Source organism: Nestor notabilis, unplaced genomic scaffold (assembly GCF_000696875.1).
Source record: "Nestor notabilis isolate BGI_N333 unplaced genomic scaffold, ASM69687v1 scaffold14976, whole genome shotgun sequence".
NCBI lineage: Eukaryota > Metazoa > Chordata > Aves > Psittaciformes > Psittacidae > Nestor > Nestor notabilis.
In genome coordinates, this window is record NW_009931813.1 from 51496 (window position 1) to 72101 (window position 20606).

A 20606-nucleotide genomic window follows, 5' to 3' on the forward strand; every position below is an offset into this window, starting at 1 on the left:
CCTTATCACAGTCTCACAAAATTTTCTGCAATTCAGTTGGTTTTATCCCCTCTATAAACTTGCATGAATAATAAATACATAAGTAAAATAAAAATACACAGATGTCTACCACACGTAGGACTTCAAGATTCCTTCACAGGTTGAGGGTAATAATTGTAAAAGCAACTATGTGATTTAGGAAGTTAAAGTCACTTCCGAAGGGCGCGTGGGTGCTTATTTTCCTATGGAGCAGAGGGATTTGAAAGTCCATTAGGTTCAAGGGCCAGGACCCTGGAGACTGAGATGGCCACCTCCTATGGTTCACTGTGGAAATCAAGCTGCAGATCCATTAGCTACTTGGATGTAATCTGAATATTTCATCCCAAAGCTCTGCACAGTGGGTCAAAAAGGGCCATTGAAAGGAAACAAGTAGGCACTTTGCTGAAATTTTCTGAAATAACCTTTTTAAATGGTCATACAGCACAATTGCTAATCAGTCTTTTATGCAGGGGAAGAAAATCTTACTTAAGTAAACACAAATGCAAGATAATCTTTCACTCATTTGAGTGTATTTAACTAAAAACTGCTCTTTGTTAAAAATAAAATGTTACTGCATCGTATCCCCATCACACCTAGGAGAAGAATTAAAAATATTAAATGTGTGAAATAACAAGAACTAAAAAAGCTTTGCATTCTTTCTGAGAAAAAACCATGGTTGCTGGTAGCATTAGAAACAGCATCAAGAACAGAGTTTACCATAGAATCCCAGACTGGTTTGGGTTGGAAGGAACCTTAAAGCTCATCCAGTTCCAACCCCCTGCCATGGGCAGGGACACCTTCCACTAGACCAGGTTGCTCCAATCCCCATCCAACCTGGCCTTGAACACTGCCAGGGATGGGGCAGCCACAGCTTCTCTGGGCAACCTGTGCCAGGGCCTCACAAGCCTCCCAGGGAAGAGCTTCTGTCTAAGAGCTCATCTCAGTCTCCCTTCTTGTCAGGTTAAAGCCATTCCCCCTTGTCCTGTCCCTACAGGCCCTTGTCCAAAGCCCCTCTCCAGAGTGAAGATGACTCTAGGCAGAAAGCAACAATTTCCATTGCTTTTTATTTTGGCACACCCAAGAATCATGCTGTCCCCAACTTGTTAGAGCTTGGGTGCCAAATTCATCTTGGTGCAAGACAACAAAACAGTCAAAAGAGCAAGAAGACCCAGACAGGGGCAAAGGAAGAGGAGGAGAAGAGACCCAACATCACAGGATGAAGCGACCACTGATCAAAACCTGTTGAATGCAGAAATTTTCAAATCTTTTTATTGCTGTTTGGCTTTTTTGGTTCACTCTCTCTTATGTAAGCAAGGTGAGGCTTGTGATGGGGCTAGTGAAATGATGTGGGGGCGATCACAAAGAAACCAAGGTTTGAGGTGCTTGCAGGAGGCAAGAGGTGGCTCCATGGAAGGGACAGATCATGAGTTCAGGGCCAGAGACAGGCCCACAGATCTCATTCACTGGAGCACCTTGAGGCAGGGCAGTGCAGTGGGGTGAAGCAGAGCGAGACCAGCATGGGGGAGATATGAGCATAAGGTGATTTTGCAAGGAGCCATCTGAAAAGCAGGGCACGTAAACACAAAGTAGAGTGCATGCTGGAGGCAGAAATAATTCAGACATGGGTGAGCTCTTTGGTTGTTAGGACAAAATCATAGAATCATAGACTGGTTCAGGTTGGAAAGGACCTTAAGATCATCTAGTTTACCCCCCTGCCATGGGCAGGGATGCCTCACACTAGACCATGTCACCCAAGGCTCTGTCAAACCTGGCCTGGAACACCGCCGTCTTTGACAAGCACATCTTTGAACAAGTAAATCCTCCACATCACGAGCAATTAAATCTTTTCCTTTTTTCTGTCCATTTTTACTTCAGAATGCAGCAATATAGACAATACAGAAACGTGAGCTTTCTGTGCATGCAAGTTCTTGTTTGTGCTACATAGCAGTTGCATCTGACTTGGTAAATCGCTGTCACACGGGTGGAAGAGACCCACAGGTTTTTAAGGTGTGTGTACACATCAAGGGAGTGAGAAGATTCTGGTATAAAAATTCCACCTGATATTTGATTACACTGGTTTTTGCTTTTTTCTAACTTCAGATCCCACTTCTTAGTCGTAACAATGGGCCCCCCTAGTGGATAAAAGCATAATTGACGATTTTTGTCCTAAATCTCGTAACTAATGCTGCGAGGTACCACATTTGAATGCCAAGTGGAGGCTGCCTGCTTGTAGAAAGGTGAGCACGAAAAGGCAGGGCTAACTTCTGAGAAGCATTTTTAAAACATAAAGCATATATTGATACCTATAGCATATATTGGTACCTAAAGCATTTATTGATATATGGATATCTATAGTATATCTGTATCTAGTATCCCATTTCACTAATCAAGCAAGTGAACTGATTGATCCTTCTGGTGGATCACTAACGTGGCACAGAACCTGCACCTCAGGTTGCACCTGAACTGCAGAAACTGCATCTAAACACCTAGGTTTAAATAAACTAATAATAATAAAAAATAAGATAAATTGATTTTTCTATAAAGGTTGCCCTGGCTAGGGTGTAATCAATTTGTCAGAAATATTCTGTGGGAAAGACAACATATATTACCTTTTATTTTATTGGTTTAGGTTGTTTTTTTGGGTTTTTTTTCAAAAGTGAGTCACCCTAACACTTTTCCAAGTCAAGATATTCAGTGTTTCACAAAGTAAAGAATTAGATGCTGTTGGCACTGCTACTATTTATATAAACGTGGCAGCCATTATAAACATGTATAATTAGTTCACTCACATAGTGCCAGATATCGGTACCTATTTTATTAGCTGAAGAAGTCTCAGGTAGGATAGTGGGAGTAATGTTTTGCTCTTTTGAAAGGGCATTATCCACCTTCCAGTGAGGACTGAAGAACTGATTTGTTTAATGCATCCTTCAAACTGCAAAACCTTTAGCAAGATTATCCCTCAACATTAAGGAACCACGGAGAATGGGTGAGCAGGGAGGCACAAACCATATTTAAGCCTTCAGATATTTTTGCCTTTTTTTTCCTAATGCCTTTTTAAAGTAAATCTGTAGTATCAGCTATATTAATTAGCAGGTTTTACTGATTACATTTTACTTTGCATGTTTGCCTCTGTTTTGTTTTGCTTTGCTTTTCATATACAGCAATCACAAATACCATATTTTATTACTTTCCTTTTTGCTTTGCTTGGTACAGCACATTCCTGCACAGTTTCGGCCTGTAGTATTGTAGCTCTGCCTTTCAATAAACAAGAGAGCACTAAATGGGGGTTTCCCCCCCCCATCAAACTGGATTAAAATAGATCTATTTATTATATGAGCTTGCCCAACTCCTTTCTCAATGTGAAACTGTTTACTAAGGCATTTCTTCCTCACCCCACACTTCCATTTACAGCTGGAACAGTTGCTGTGTTGCCACCTCTCTGTCCGCAGTGGGAACAAGGGGACACTTCTCTGTCCCCCAGTGAGAGCTGGGAAAGGGTTCCTTCCAGAACCCGGGGAAGCCCTTCTAGCAAGGAAAGGCTTATGGAACTTGGTGCAAACAACTGCAAGTTTCTGCCAACACAAACTGTTCCAATTCTACTCACATCAATAATGCTCGCTTTACTGCCAGTCAAACTTCAAGGTCACTCCTCAAAAGAAAAAAAAATAGGAAAGAAAAACAAAGATAGAAGAAAAGACCCTTTCAAAAGTTCATTCTATGAAATTACAATTAAAATAATGCATTTATAGTTAAGTTCTGAAATAAAATATGTTTATCCCAACATTTTAAAAAGCATTTCTGCAAAACATTCTAGGCAATCTTACTTGTAAAGTGTTGTCTAGCTACCTAGCTCTAAAAGGACCTCTCCTAATAACGTAGCCTTTCCTGTGAAGCCCATTCTTTATTCCATTAAGGGAACTATTTTAAAGGAATTATGCATTTAAATTTATTAATTTATTCCTTTGGAAGTCCTTTAAATACTCCTTTATAAGTGAATAGTTTTCTAAAGAGAAAGGGCTAAAAAGTGGTACATACAACCTCCACCGGCTAAACATTCATGCGTCGTTTCACAAAGACCTACATATGGAAAGTTCCTACTTATTATATATTCTAAGAGCTATCACTTCTGACTGCTGGTAATTGCCAACATGTTCCGTTTGCTTAGCAACAGTTTTACAGCAGATGAACCATTTGCGCTATTATAAATGTTAAGATACTTGCAGATTCTCTAGATGTTTATGATGTTTCTACTGATTTTCTCTGCATGTGTGAGACACCTTAGTGGAACTCTCCGAACGGATTTGAGCAGATTGTCGCTTAGTGTACAGCAGTGAAGGTACACTCAAAACACTGACCTCTTCTTACCTCTGTGGAATCACTTTTGTTACTCAAGGATGAAAACATTCTCAGCATCCCTACAGACTTACTTCAGTGGCAATTTTCCCTCTTCCAAGAGCACTACAGAAAATGACTTCTGCAGAAGCTTTCCAAGTACGAGCCACTGTCTTCTATAAACTCTTGACCTAAAGGAAAAGTCAGAGAAGCGCAGCTCTAACTTCAGATCTGGTTCTGTATGCAGTAAGGCAAGTAGCAGTCACAGCTGTTACCTGCTTAATAGCAGCTTACTTAACAGGAACCGGTTTGACAAACAAAAGTTAGGATTACTGATGCAAGCAGTGTGTCCACCAGAGGCAAGGTGACAAAAAACTCTGGTGCTCTGAGGGGTTATGAACTACCACAAGAAAGCCATGGGGCAACTGGGTTTAGTGCAGCTAACCTTGTCCTCTGTTCTTGTGTAATTTGTGATAAAAGCTCTGCTAACCAAGTTTACTAAGGTGCAACATCCCAGAACTCCACGTATTTCTTCTCCACATATTTGCTTCTCCAGGCAACCTGTGCCAGGGCCTCACCACTCTCAGAGGAAGAGCTTCTGCTTAAGATCTCATCTCAGTCTCCCTTCTGTCAGGTTAAAGCCATTCCCCCTTGTCCTATCCCTACAGGCCCTTGTTCAAAGCCCTTCTCCAGGTTTTTTGTAGCCCCTTTGGGCACTGGAGCTGCTCTAAGGTGTCCCCTTAAGAAGCCTTCTCTTCTCCAGGCTGAACCAGCCCAGCTCTCTCAGCCTATCTCCAGAGCAGAGCTGCTCCAGCCCTCACAGCATCTCCGTGACCTCCTCTGGACTTGCTGTAACAGCTCCACATCCCTCTTGTGTCGGGGGCCACATAGCCTTCAAAACTTTCTCCAGACAGAGTTTAGAAGTTGAGGGGTTTCTCCACACACAGCTTCACACCATAACCACCACACACAGGGGAGGGCAATCGACATGGACACAGATGCCCTGACCTTCAGGCTGCTGTTCCCATTACACAGACACTAGTGTGGTTCAGCACAGATCCCCGGTCCTGCTCTGAGCTTGGGATCAGCTAAGTCTCTTCCCAGTGCCTCTGCCCTTGTTTCCCTTCACAAATTGCCTCTTTGGCCTCCATTCTATTGCCAGCCAAGTTGTCGTGGTTTTCCTTTTCCTCTTTGTCGAGCTCCAAGGGAAGCAAGGCATGTGGTGAAGAAAGCCACGTCACCAGAGTGCTCGGGAGGTGTCTCCAAACTCAGGCAGAGCATCCTTATTATGAGGCACACGTAACCTTCACACTGGCATTTTCTGACTTCTGATGACTGAACTGTGCACAGAAACCTTTCTGTGAATAAACACAAACCAAAAATGTCTGATGTGACAAAATTAGCATTGAAAAGACCATTCTAAGATAAGTCAGCAGAGTAACATTTGGTATACACTGTACTCTGACGTGGTGTTATTTGTTTGGATGTTCTCAATTCCCTCAAAGTTGCATGGGATTAATTAGGGAAGTGATGGACTAGTTGGAACAGTTAAACTGTTGTTGCTGTAAGCTTCCAGAGAGGCTCCAGTGGATTTCAGTGCAGTGCTTTATGACATTCCCTTAGCTGCCAGTTTTTTACTACTACCAGACATCACTGCCCTCCATAGCAGAGGCAACAGAGAAGCATTTGCCCCAGGTACTTCAGAGCAGACCTTAACCCACCTCTGCAAGCCTAGAAATGAGGCAACCATTCATAATGCAGCTTTTAAATGTATAATGACTGCTGAAACTTGATACTGTCCTGCACAAAACACGATTTAAATGAGCCACCAAATGGCTCTCTAGACAATGAATAAAAAGTCAGAAACTGGGAGTCTCTATCCTATGACACACCAAGCGAACTACCAAAGAAAGCACAAGGATGGGTGTGAGCCCCACAACACAGAGTTGAACATGTCAATGCTGGAACCAAGCAGGCAGTGCTAAACTCAGAGATCAGATTTTACCACGCTGTGGACTCCAATCTGTCACAGTTAGTTAGTGAATATGAAGAAAAACCAACAGAAATCACAGCAAACCCAGTACATAAAACAGCAAGAAGCTCACCAGTCATCAGCACAAACCAAGTACGGGTTTGGAATGCAAAAAAATCTTCCAAACAATGAAATGTAGAGAAAAAGCAAAGCCAAACATTAAAACAATATCACTAAACACTACAATGATAGTTTTTCTTCTGCACCACTCCCAGTGTGAGCAACTTAACGGATGTCTCCAGTTCACTGGCCTGTGCTCATGGAGCGTTACACTGTTGCTATCTAGCCCTTAAAGCACTGCACATCTACAAGTACAAAGCAAGGCTTCCCAAGCACACTGCAAACAAGCAAGAAATGAGGCCTCAACCCAGAAGAGACGAAAGTGCATCTTGCTGGCAGTTGCAAACAGAAAGTGGCACCTATCAAGAGATAATTACCAGCCATCTACAGAGGAACAGAACAGTAATATTCCTGTAAAAGCCTCACAGCAGAGTATTAGAAAACTGGCACGTTCAGAATAAAGGTATGATTCTTGGGGAAAAAGTGTTTTGATGACTACTAAGGGACCTTTTAGAGTCTCTATCACTTTCACTGTCTGCAGAAAAAAAAGTCTGTGAAATAGTTCACATAAGAACTTAAAAGCAAAGCCCGAAAATACTGAACAATTCTAGTATTGTTCCTAGAAAATATTGGTTAGGAGCATGTTGTAAATGTAGGGGGTTTTTAAGTAAGTATTACATTTTATGTCACTTTTTTTTGCTTTTGGGTTCAAAAGCATTTTACTTGACTTGCAAGGTTTGCTGCATTTATTCCAAAGCAAGATTCTCTCTTGCTTGGTAGAAATCCTTCAGCTCTTATTTTTCTTCTTTATCAACTATTATACTGAAATTCATATAGAAGAAATAAAGTATGTCTGTACTAGCCATAGCAGAATTTTTCCCCATAAACACCAATCTTCATCCTGCAAATACTTCATGCTGTTCACTTTTTGAGCAGGAACCTGTTGATAAAATCCTCTGACAGAGCACAGAGGAAGTTTCACTCAAATTTTAAGACTGAGATACTAACTGAACATCAAGAAGACTTCGGTTTCCCAGACAAATACTAACTACTCATCCATTCCCACAAATATCATATTAATTGTATCCCTACCATTTTCCCAATTATATTTGCATATCAAAAAAAAAAAAAAAAAAAAAAAAAAAGAAAAAATCTCAATGGGAAGAAACGTCCTTTCCTAGCAAAGGCTTTTAGAAAGACATGTCTCTAACTGAGAATGATCCAGCAGGACAATCCCAGCTGATGGCCACAGAGCCCACTGGGGTTCTACACGAGTTATCTGTAGATAATACTCAAACAGTTACACGAAGGAGGTTAAGTTATATGGATATATTCTTCCCAAGAAGAAGGACTTGGGGATCTTGGGTGTTGAGAAGCTCCCCATGACCTGTGTGTGCTTGAGCCCAGAACCTCCACCGTGTGCTGGGCTGCACCCCCAGAGCGTGAGCAGCAGGTCGAGGGAGGGGATTCTCCCCCTCTGCTGTGCTCTGGGGAGACCCCCCCTGCAGTCCTGATCCAGCTCTGAGGCAACAACACAAGAGGGACATGGAGCTGTTGGAGAGACTCCAGAGGAGGCCACGCAGATGGGACAGAACAAGGGGGAATGGCTTTGACCTGACAAGAAGGGAGACTGAGATGAGCTTTTAGGCAGAAGTTCTTCCCTGTGAGGGTGCTGAGACCCTGGCACAGGCTGCCCAGAGAAGTTGTGGCTGCCCCGTCCCTGGCAGTGTTCAAGGCCAGGTTGGACGGGGATTGGAGCAACCTGCTCTGGTGGAAGGTGCTCCTGCCCGTGGCATTGGAACTGGATGAGCTTTAAGGTCCCTTCCAAACCAAACCAGTCTGTAATTCTATACTTCTGTAGAGCCACTGCTAATCATTTTGAATTGCTGCAACTTTCTGTATGATTGATATTGATGGCTTAATAGAGAGCTACACAGTATTTCACAGATAAGAATGGCACAATACCCACTCAAAAATAACAGGAAAAATCTATTAACTTTGATGACCTCAACTTCTGTCTTCAGTAATTTCTAAGCTCTGATTGTCTGTGCAGGGCAAACCTGTTCATAACCCCAGGATTACTGACAGTTAAAAGCAGCTGTTTTTCTGACAATAAATACAGGATTAACAAAGATTTGAAGGTACATTTTTTTTTATGTAGAAGGAGAGAGAAATTCAAAAAATAAGAAACTACAACCAATATACAGAAAATCGAGAAGAGCAACCCACAAAAATTTTTTTGGAAGACACCTGGTAAACTAGAAACACATCGTCTCTTCAACTACTTTAAAAGTTCATTCCTTGTGATGCTTTTCTTCTAACTCAGTACTGCAGAAAGAGCACCTACTCATCATGAACAGCTGTCACTGTCTCCATAGCTCTCAGATCTGGCAGCTGACATCTCGAGTCAGTTTGATGCAGTTTATCATCATGCCTATTTGGAGGGTTGGAACTAGATGATCTTAAGGTCCTTTCCAACCCTAGCTATTCTATGATTGTATATTGCCTGTGCTTTGCTATCACACAGCGGTAATACAGAGTTAATAAACCGAATCTTTGAAGATGTAAATGCTTGCTCATTTAATGTTACCGTTCATCTAGAACAGTGGAAGTAAAAGCCTGTAAGTGAAAAAAAATACTGTTTGCCCTGTGGGATTTTACATTATAGTCCAGTTCAGATTAAACTACCAAAAAACCCCTACTTTCAAGTAGCAATAGTAAAAGAACATTTTACTAAATGGAAGTTTGTCAAGCCTTATGTATCAAAACTAAGGCTAACACAATCAACTTCAAAAGGTTCTTATGAAACAATTTAGAAATCTTATACAAAGCTATTTTACAAATGACTACTCAAACATTCTGAAATGCAGCATTTGCTTACTTGTTCTAAAATGATGTATCAATTATTCTAGTGATAATATTTAGTGATAGAAAGTACTGAACTATCAGTGTGTATAACCTGTCTTTATTTTGAAGAAAGTAATTTTCTGCATCACTCCAGCTACAGAAAAGAATGGAAGTAGAAAACATTGTAATGGAAGCTGCCAATGACTCCTCCCTTTTGTGCTGAGTTCACTTCTTTTCTTCTAATGCTATATATCTCCAGTCATAATAGCAATGAATTCCTCTTGATTGACTGCAGAAAAGGAGAAAATTTGTTAAACAAACTGCAAACATCCACAAACCACAAAATAATGCATTTCTGTATTATGCATTTTGCTTAAAAGGTTTCCCAGTCAGTATTAGCTGCGCCTGATCCATTACTAGTCAGGGTTTACAAGTCTGTTTTTTTTGTTTCTAGAACCTCACTTTTTTTCAGCATGGAAAAGTCAGAATGCAAGCTTAAAAACTTAAGCCAGAATCTATCTCACATATAACAAGCTATTACTTGTAACTATGAAAGTAAAAGTATTTGAAAAGTAAAACAAGATGGAAAGAAAACCAAAACACTCATAAAAGTATGTTAATAAGATGGCTTTTCAAAAACATAATACTTTAGTATTGATTTTTTTAGTATAAAAATTTATCCTCCATTATTAAAGTTTTATTTAATAAGTGCTTCTCAAGCAACAATATTGCAGCTCCAGTTATGATCAAATTCAGTTTTGTTCTTGAAATCATGATTCAAACATTTATGTCCAAACTACCCAACCAAAACATGAAATTCCTCTCTCAAACCTGTAACACTTGCCAAATACAAAATGAATTTTAAGATCATTTACTAATGATTCCATAAATTTACTGGAATTAAATGGACTTTCAACAAGCTTTTCCCCATCTGAACTTTCTTCATTCTTCAGTTATAATTAACAGAAATTTCACACAAATGTACTCAAAGAAATTAAGTCATAATAATAAATTAATTAGCAGTCATTAATTATTTTGCTGCACTTATACCTGAGCTATTGACCTTGCTCATATGCTAAAACAGAGCCACCATAAAAAGAGTTAACCAATGAATATGTTCAGTCTCTAACTAATTACCGTAGTGAGAATGATTAGAGTAAATCAGTGGTATGGAAAAGGCCAGACATGTATGAAGAATTCTCCCTGACAATTATTTGTCGCAGCCAATGTGCCCAAACTATTCCTAAACAAAGCACTAGTAAGAGCTACATCTACAGCTAGAGGAAAATCAAACAAGTCCAACTATGTTAAAGAATAAATAGAAAATAAACCTAAATCTGCCCTGTTGCAGCACAAGTAAAAAAATATTAAACAAGTAGATTTAGTTTAGGTTAGGCCTCTATGCTGTGAAATATCAGTCCCTCATATAGCTACATCGTGTTCTACTACACATAAGCATAATGTTGACTGTATGACTTTGAAAAGCATTTCCACAGCTTTATCACAATAACAGCACAGGAACAGCACAAATACGAACATCCTCCTCAAAATATTCTCTGGTTTAAAATATCGTTGTTAAACAATGCCACAAAGTGGAAATACAGCATTATAATGACAGGCAAATTTTGTAACATTCAAACCAACTGCAAAGAAAAGTGTAGTTACAATTTCCAGTAACCCAGTTAATCCTGCTCAGCCTTAGGATCTGTTCACAAGTTAGGCACAATGAAATAAGCAATCACCATCTTTCCAAATGTGAGATTTCCCTCAACTCCATGACATAAATGATCACAAAAGAACAAACTAGTATCACAGCTAATATAAAGAAGATGTTGACTTAGGCTCTGGAGAGTTAAACGAGTGTATTATTCCAGTGGAGGGTTTTGTTCTTGGCTTTTTTCCCTAATTCGGTGCCAAAATCTGAGACCTAAAACTGGATCGTTATTTCCTACAGATGCATCCACACAAGACAATAAAAGCTGCATGAACTGACAGCATGGAGTTTCTCAAAATACACTCCAAAACAGAAGTCATTCCTTAAGACCAGAAATACAAAAATAAGATTACTTACGTTTTTAAGGCAGACAGAAATATGTAAAAAATACTTATTTCTACAGAAATTTACCTACAGTGTACCTGTACAGCTTAGAGGTTTTGCTGAAAACCCAAGGGTTCAACTAGCTTGGGTATCACAAAACAGACCTGATTTCACTGTGAGCAAATTATATCTAAGAAGGGTGTTAAACCAAGTGATATTATTCCTGTATTTGAAGTATCACCTAAGAGTTTCAGATATTTATATTTTGGAGGGCAGGAAAACATGTAGTTAGATGAAAGCAAGATTATGTTACATGGCCCAGATGTTTGAAACTAAATGGAACAGCAATTCACAGGATTGTTCAGTTTTTCAGAATGAACGTTAAAAAGCTAGAAACAGCATCAGTTTTCCTTAAAGACAGAAAACACACAGAACCTTAAGGATAAACAGCACCATATACAAACATTATGCTGTCAATCTTCCACATTCGATCTCATGCTTGATTGCCCTAACAACAAGAAGGAATGGATGAATGAATAAGAGGAAACTGAGCCACCCACTCTTAGCTGATCAATCTGAATTACAAAATAATTATGACTCAGTAACCTTCCTGAAAAGACCTAACGGTCTACATTCAACTCATAGTGACCAAATAGCCACATGACAAAAAAAAAAAAAAAAAAACAAACAACCTTGATCCACGATTCTGACATCTCAGTTGGCAGCTCCCAGACACAGAACAAAATGTGATTGAAGATTACTTCTACTCTCGCTCACCTCTACAACTACACTTTAAAATAAAGGAAAGCTAGCAATACAACTCTACCTATTAAAAGCAAAACAAGCCAAAATGAAAGTACTTAACCTAGACCAGCAATTTATCTAACGGATTGAGAAAACAGAGAACACTCCTTGCCTGCTACTGACAAGTAAATAGGTATCCTATGGTCTACCAGAATTCACAGCTGCAATCCTGTGTGTCACTGCACACAGATAAGTCCCTAAAAAAAGGCTTTCCAGCTTTCACTACACTGACCTGCTTCAATTATCCTATAGGAAACAACAAGAAAAAACCCAAAATCTGTTTTCTCAAATGCAGCTCCAACAAAATCTGATCAAGATGCAAGACAGTTCAGGGATCTAACCAGCGAGAAAAACAACACTTAAAAACCTAAATGAATAGTTTTCTCCTAGCTTAGCCTCCTTAAAACATCTTGCCTGTGGGATCAGATCCTGCCAGTATGAGAAACTGGTGGGAAGACACAGCTGGGAGTGTGGAGGAACATTGCAATTATGTAGTATGGATTTATTAAGGAACCATGGCCTCAGACCACAGACCAATACCAGAAAACAACAGCTTCAAAAGGAAAGAAATCACACGCTTGACCCCAGCACTTACTTTAGTAATAACAGTGTCAGCTTTAACACATCTCTGGCAGTTGAATCACTGACCTTTCACTACCTTTGTCTCCAAAAGGTGTGCAATTCCACACCACTGATCTCTTGAAAGAAAAGGGGTTGTTTCAGCACTTAAGTAATTGTATTCCCAAGCATGGAATAACATCTACAGCAAATAGTTTAGGGGGAAGGGGTGTCGGTCACAAGGCTGAGATGCAATTTTTTTTTCCACTAGTAGTGACGGTTGAGCCCAACAGATGCAGCAGCTCACAAGCAGACATACTATTGTAACTGAAAAGTTGATGAAATGCTAGTGAAAGCTCAGACATGAGTCACCATCCTGAAAGAAAAACTCGGAAGTAGGATTTGATGACTGTTAAAAGTGCAGTGTTCCGGTACATGGTCTCAAGCGACTGGTCCCTGAAACTCAGATATTACTGTTTCTGATGTAAACATAAGGGTGCTTTTCAGTTTAATGAAAACAACCTATGTTTTAGTGTTCATGAAAATTTAACAAGTATAAACTGGATTTGCTAACTCATTCTTTATCTAGCTAATAGCTCCCTCCTGCAGCTCAGTCTATAGGGACCTTGTCAGCTGCCAGACCCATTTTTCATGCTATGCTATGCTTTTCAGCACTTTGACCCATCCCAGCTGATCCTGCATAGACCCAGGTACATCCAGCATAATTTATTAGCTCAATACCCCAAATCTGACTAACATGCCAAAATCACCAGAGGCACATCACCTGAGAAATACTGACTAGGTGATCAAAAAGATTTCTCTTAGCACTTTAGTCCTTTCACTGATTTATAAGGAAATTAAAATGTGATATTGGTCCACCGAACCTCCCATGTACTGGTTCAGTTACTTTCACCTTCAAGTACATTGTCACCTATCTTTTAATAATTGGCTGAATAAAAGTTAGTGATGAATAAACTTGAGAAATCAGCTTGATTTTTAGACTTAAATATGCATTTCCAGGACAGGTAGCTGTCAAAACCAATAATTTCCATTATCTGTAAGGTAAAGTAAGTTTGAGCTGAAAGTTATTTAGAAAAAAACCTAAAAGGACATAAGCACATTTAAAAAGTGGAGAAAATCAAGAGCAGACTATTTCAGTTTTTGTTTGCTAATACGTACTTTCTCCATCTCCATCCTTATCAAATTCTTCAATCATAGCCCGTAGTTCTTCATCTGACATATTTTCACCCAGTTCTCTAGCAACCCGGCGCAGGTTTCTCAGACTTATTTTACCAGAGTCATCATCATCAAACAATTTGAATGCCTTGAGTATTTCTTCTTGTGGATCTCTATCCAATATCCAGTCTGTCACTGCAAGAAGGATACTGAAGTTAGACTAAAGTACTGTGAAGGATAAACTCAGAACGACCTTAACAGACTGAGGCAGTATGAAGAACATACTCTTCTGATTTCACCCTTTCTTTCATCTTTACATATTTCAACTGAACACACATATTTGTTTGGCTGATATTTTACCTCTCTTTCTCATCTTTCTTTTCTCAAACTCCAAAGAAGTTTCTCTTTGGGACATACCTGTTGCAGTGGAAAGCTATATGGCAACTTAGACACAGCCATGCTTCCAACACACTTTTCAATAGTTACTAAAAGTATACACATACCTCGTCTGTTCCAAACTTACCTTTCAGAAAAAAAAAACCATCACCTTTCACAGATGAAAACATATAATTATTTTTTTATTTTATATGTTTTGATCGGTATAGAATTTTGACTTGGAGAGAAGACTGAAACACTAAGAAAGGAAAAATATTCACATGGAACGTCTCTTTTATATACTGTCGTGGTTCAAGCCCAGCCGGCAACTTGGAACCACGCAGCCGCTCGCTCACTCCCCCCCTTTTCCTTCCTCCCCCCGCTCCCGGAGGGATGGGGAGGAGAATCGAAGGAATGTAACTCCCACGGGTTGAGATAACAGCTCTCCAGTAACTAAGGTATAATACAAACCACTACCGCCACCAATAATAATGATAAGAGGAATAACAAGGGGAGAGGACACAACCGCTCACCACCCGCTGACCGATACCCAGCCCGACCCGAGCAGCGATCTGGGCCTTCCGGGTAACTCCCCCCAGTTTATATACTGGGCATGACGTGCTGTGGTATGGAATACCCCTTTGGCCAGTTTGGGTCAGGTGTCCTGCCTCTGCTTCCTCCTGGCTTCCCCTCCTCTCTGGCAGAGCATGAGACTGAGAAAGTCCTTGGTCAGAGTAAACATTACTTAGCAACAACTAAAAACATCGGTTTTATCAGCGTTGTTCCCAGACTGAAAGTCAAAAACACAGCACTGCACCAGCTACTAAGAAGGAGAAAAAATGACTGCTGTAGCTGAACCCAGGACATATACAAATCCAAACTAACAGAAAAAAAAACCAACCCAAACCCCTAAGCCCAGGGGTTATGAAAAGGGCACTGCCATGAATTACAAGATGTTAATTTTGAAAGGATTAACTAGTCTTTATTATTCCTTTTATCACAACCACTTGTCAGTTTCTGTAACAGAAAAGACAAACTTGCCACATCAAATATTTCCTACTAATTATTTCAGATGAATCAACTGTAATACATCTTCACATCTTTTACCTGCTAGTCTTGTATTACAGAGCTTGCTGCTTCTGACATTTACCGAGCCATTAAAAACATATTAACCCTATTTGGAGGGGGTTGGAGAACCACTCAGCATCTGCTACTGTCTGCAGATGAACACCTGCTCTGGTGTGGCAAACTTGACAGGAAAGAATTTGATTCAAGCTCATACAAGCTCACTACAGCAATGAACTTTTTATGTCTACATAAATAACTCAGATTTGTACTAAATTCAAGTATTTTCACTTAAAACAACTTCACATGACAGCATTACATCACTGGAAAAAGTCTACCTTTTGTGTCAAAAAGACAACTGCAATGTTAGCTGAAGAACAATAAAACACTAGGTCTCTAGTACTACACGTAACATAATCAATATAAAACCAAACAAAATGTAATTACATCTTTATACATTTCAGACGGGTCATTCCTACATTTAAAGGCATGATGAACATTAGACTGTGAAAAACTGACAGCTCAAAAATTGCTTAGCTCTGTTCAGCAGCTCTTCACAATTGAAACTTCTATAACTTATTTTCTCTAACTCCCTAATCTTTTTGCTACAAGTGGTATCATGTTTAATTCTGTGTCAAGGTCATATTGCATCACAGCAGCACTCAAATCCAGTTCAAGTTTTGGGACAGGTTTGACCACCTTCCCAGTATATATTGTGCTTCCTACAAGAATATTCCTAGCTTCTCAAAGCACATATTGACTGCCCAAAGTGAAGCCAGGGCAGAACCAGGAATCCAGGAATGAAAAATACAGGACTGAACATCAGGAATTAAAAAGTAATTACACAAGATTCAATCCTATAATATTATAGCATAATGATGTAATTATAATTTTATTACTATTCATATGCTAACTTTTCTTATTTGGTTGTGTTTTGTTTATCTGTTGTGTTGTTGTTTTGATTAAATCAGGACTGGTCACGTGTATTTCCCCAAAGGCTTTATTTTTAGTTCTTTTCTGACATACAACTTGCTGTCGTTAACTGCACACTTTCTCTAACCCTAACCTGTTAGGTCATTAAAATTTGCCACATTTGAACCAGTAACTGTTTTGACACTTTAAACAGATTGTTACTCATAATCAGGATCAAATACACAGGCACTACACTGAGGGTAGTTTTTCAGAAAATTTAAAGGAATCGAATACCTTGAACACATAGACTGGAATAATAAAACTTGAGATATAAAGCCATACACTGAGTAATCCCACATAGCTTTTCTTTTTTTTTTTCCCCCCCTCTGGTAAACACAAATTGTGTATATCTTCAAAGAAAGTTAAACTCATCTTTTAAAATCCTGCAATCAGTACATACTCAAAGTATGTCAAACTGTGCAATAATCAATCTTCAGATGAAAGAAGCAGCTTAATGAAATTCCACTGGTTTTATCAACAGTTGAAAATCCTTGAAGTACAATATTTAACATCTGCTTCAATTTCTCTTATCTTTGTTATGTGCGAAGTCTGTACTCAGTTTGCAGTTTGTCTGTGTATACCCTCCTTCCCATGAAATAGTATGTCAAATACTTTTTCCATAGCAGGAAGGAGAATCCTACAACATCCATAAGCAACATAAGAATTATCTACGTTTTCAGTTAGCATTTATTCCTTTGTGTAAGTTTGAAAAAGTTTAGGACTGTGTATACTCTATTTCCTTTTATACATTCATCTCTACACATCAAACTGAGTATTCACAATACAAAGATTTATTTTCCTCCAGTACTGACTTTTACTAAGAAAAACATGAAATGAAATCCCCCTCTTCTATTTCTAATAGTACTAGATAACTGAAAGAGTAGACGAAGTACTGTTTCAAAACTGTAACCACTTCTATGGACTAAATTTCTCTAAAGGTACACAATCAAACACATACCAACTTCATTAAAATCTTCAAAGGTGATCTTGCCCGTTGCTTCTCGATCATAATCTTTAAGTATTTTCAGGACATCAGCTTTTTTCACATCAAAACCCAAGGCTCTCATTGCCACCTTTTGGAATAAAGTGGAAGTGCAACCATATATGAAGATTAAAATACAGATTTCACAGATTTCTTTTTATTTTCAGTAGTTACCCTCTTGCCCAAGAGAGAGGATAGATACCAGTGGTTTAGCAACCATAATAAATAACAAAAACAAACAAAAAAAAGTTTTGTATTTAAAAAATCACCTAAAACTCGTAGTAGCAAATGAAACATGAAGTTACAATGAAAAAACCCAGTCTTTCCATTTTCAGGGATTTTACAGACTGGACTACATGCTTCTCAGGACAAATTGATCTATTTTCCTCATTTCCAAAACATTTAAAGTACTGACCCTTTTTAAAGATAAAACTGAAAAACATTCTTCCATTCTTCAAATTATTCTTACTCAGTATTCAAACTAAGTGTATATAGAATCACAGAATCGTTTGGGTTGGAAAGGACCTTAAGATGATCTAATTCCAACCCCCTGCCATGGGCAGGTATATACGTTTATGGGTTTACAAGTGATTTTACTGCTTTTCCAGTGAAAAACATAAATCAATTCTTTTTTTCTTTTTCCATTAGATTGGGAGTACACCTTTAGTTTCCCATTTCAACTGAGATGGCAAATTCTCAGCAAACATTACACTGACTTCCTATAAACCAACAAACATATACTAAACCAGAAGTGGGAAACCACTGATTTTGTAGAGAAGATGACAGGTTTTTACTTATTTCTGTTCCTCTGTAGCATTATCTTCAGGGCCACAACATTTATTTAGACAGCTAAGAAAACAGCTTTGCAAGTAATCATGACAGCTGGAAATTCAAAGCATGCGTAAGTCGAAAAAGTCACCAAAACAGTCCCTAGCACTCCCTGCTCAATTTGGCTTCCAGCAGAGATAAAATACCCGAAGTCTGAAATAAAGATATGGCACCTAAGATGTTCCTTACACAGCAACTAAAGTAAAAATAAGACTCTCCTGGTTTTTCCCCCCCATTCTCCTTGAGTTACTTGGTAAAGACAGAACATGGAGCCACCAGATTGATCTAGGCATTCCTTCCCAAAAGAATCTCACCCAATACATTTCAGAAACACTAGCCTCTCCAAAGCCACTTTTTGTTCTTGATGCAGTACAATTAGAATAAAAATTTATAAAAAGATTTAGAGGGTTTAATAAACTTCATGTTCTACTTCTTGAGACTCGCAAATGGGAGAAGTCTCTACGAAAGACTGATGTAACCTCTGTTTGCTGATAGCTGGTAATAGGAGAAGCCTTCATTGGCAAGGGCAACTGCTGAGCCTCCACACGCACAGCAAATAGCACACCTCATGCCTACAATCCATGGGTTCTCTGTTGAAAGACGTAAGTGGGTAAGCTCTGGCTTGTAGTCAACAGTTTTACAGACTTGATTTACAACTTCTACCTAAGCATCTGAAACCTGTGGATTTTCACAGGTTTTCACCAAGCTTCAGATCATTCAGTGCCTTTAAAAAGAAGCAAACAGCTTTTCAAGAGCTTTACCTACTTAAGCCACCTGTCTAACGTAAACCCTCAGAGCATTCAAACCAGTGTTATGCAGAACGCTACAGAAATTCTGTTATTGTGTCAAGTATATAGTGTGGGAAGAAAAGTTCACTCTTACAGCAGTGCAGTATTTTAGGTTTTTTACCCCCCTGAACATCCTTCACTCCTTCAGCCCTGCAAGAGATCTTGAACACGGAGCGTTTTTGAAAGATACAACCAACATCTTAAAAACTCACTAAGAAGCAGATATATTTTGTCTGCCATAAAATTGTTTCAATGAAAAAAAAAACACTTTTACCTTTAGTTCATGATAATTTATTGCTCTATCTTTGTCTGTATCGAACAACTCAAAGGCATCTTTGATTTCTTGCCTCTGTTCCTCAGTCAGTTCTCTTCTTTTCTTCTTTTTAGTTTTGTCCACTGAAAGCTCATTCCTGTATAATAAAGAAATCCAGCATAATTGATTTCTACTGGGAAGATACCACCATAAGTAACATTTTCTACCAACAAGAAACTCACCATAACAGGACAGACTACTGCCTTACCCATTCAATCTTTTCTCAGCTTGCCCTCCCAGTTTAAACTAACACTTGCAATGGAAAATTCCTTTGTGAAAGCTGAATGACTTGCCACTTGCCCCCCCAAAATAAAATCAGCACAGGCATTTTGGTTAGTAAATAACAACAACAAAAAAGAGGATTGAAAAACTACCGTTAAAAACAATACTTGAGGTTACAAAACAGATTAGCAGCTGACATGATACAACTCCTGAAAATGCCTTATTGGTAAAGTGTAGCTTAGAAAACAGAATTTTGAGACAGACAGGCAGCTGGAAGCTTATCTGAGCCAGACAACTGGGTTGTCTGGCTATTAATGTGGGTGTCAGGTGTCACAAATCGGCTTTATTGCCAGTAACAGTTCTTATTGATAATCTCCCATTTACGGATTGTTTTAAAATCCTTTCAATCTCACATACACATACTGTTCAAAAGACTTCTTGCTTTGTTTTGGTATATGCAAAAGAGCCAAGCTCCCCAAATCACCAAGTCTTGCTCAAAGACAGCCCATTTTTCCTTGGCTAGTCTCCACACAGCCTTCTCTTCTCCAGGATAAAAGTAAGGCTGTCAAAGTGTAAGCATGCTCAGAAAGCCCCGAGGGAGACAAAATCTTGAGGTCCCACTGAGATTTGAACTCAGATCGCTGGAGTCAGAGACCAGAGTGTTTACCGTTACACCATGGGACCTCTAAGGAGCTGGTGATCTACAAATCTGAAAGCAGACTAATGCCAAACTCTGACAGAAGAAAAATGTGGTTACTCAATGTTTCTTTAGCGTTTAGCACAATTTTTTTTTTCCCCCCAAAGACGAAGCAGTAGTGAAGTGCAAGGAGCTGAGCACCACTTCTACAACCACTTTTACCACATGAAGCATGAAGTTCTCGGACTTGAAAATTAAGGATCACATAAGTCATATAAGCATATTAATTATGCCTGAAAAGGATGTGTCAGTTACAGAATTCAGAAGCCCGGTCTCTTTACACAACAGTTACCGAATCGGAACTAAAACCAAAACAAAACTAAACAGTCTACCCCAACGCCTATTAAAAGCGTTCTGAAGGTGCACCACCTCACACAAACCCGAAGCGACCCTCCCAAAGCATTCCCTGGGAGAGCAGGCGCTGCCGGGTCTGACCCCCCCCACCTCCCCCGCGGAAGGGATCAGATTAGTGGCTGGAGGCTGCGGTGACCCAGGCGCC

At 39.3% G+C, this 20606-nt stretch overlaps 1 protein-coding gene and 1 non-coding gene across 2 annotated transcripts; both read right to left on the minus strand.

Moving 5' to 3' along the window:
• Positions 1-9157: 9157 nt before the first annotated feature.
• Positions 9158-19321, minus strand: CETN3 (centrin, EF-hand protein, 3; the record flags this gene model as incomplete). The annotated part of the gene is made up of 4 exons (XM_010016081.1): positions 9158-9578; positions 13869-14060; positions 17236-17350; positions 19150-19321. Coding segments are annotated over 4 exons (523 nt in total), but the record flags the coding sequence as incomplete, so codon positions are not given.
• Positions 19322-20022: 701 nt separating this feature from the next.
• TRNAQ-CUG lies at positions 20023-20094 on the minus strand. The gene has a single exon. It is a non-coding gene; the product is annotated as a tRNA-Gln (tRNA).
• Between the last annotated feature and the right edge of the window lie 512 nt (positions 20095-20606).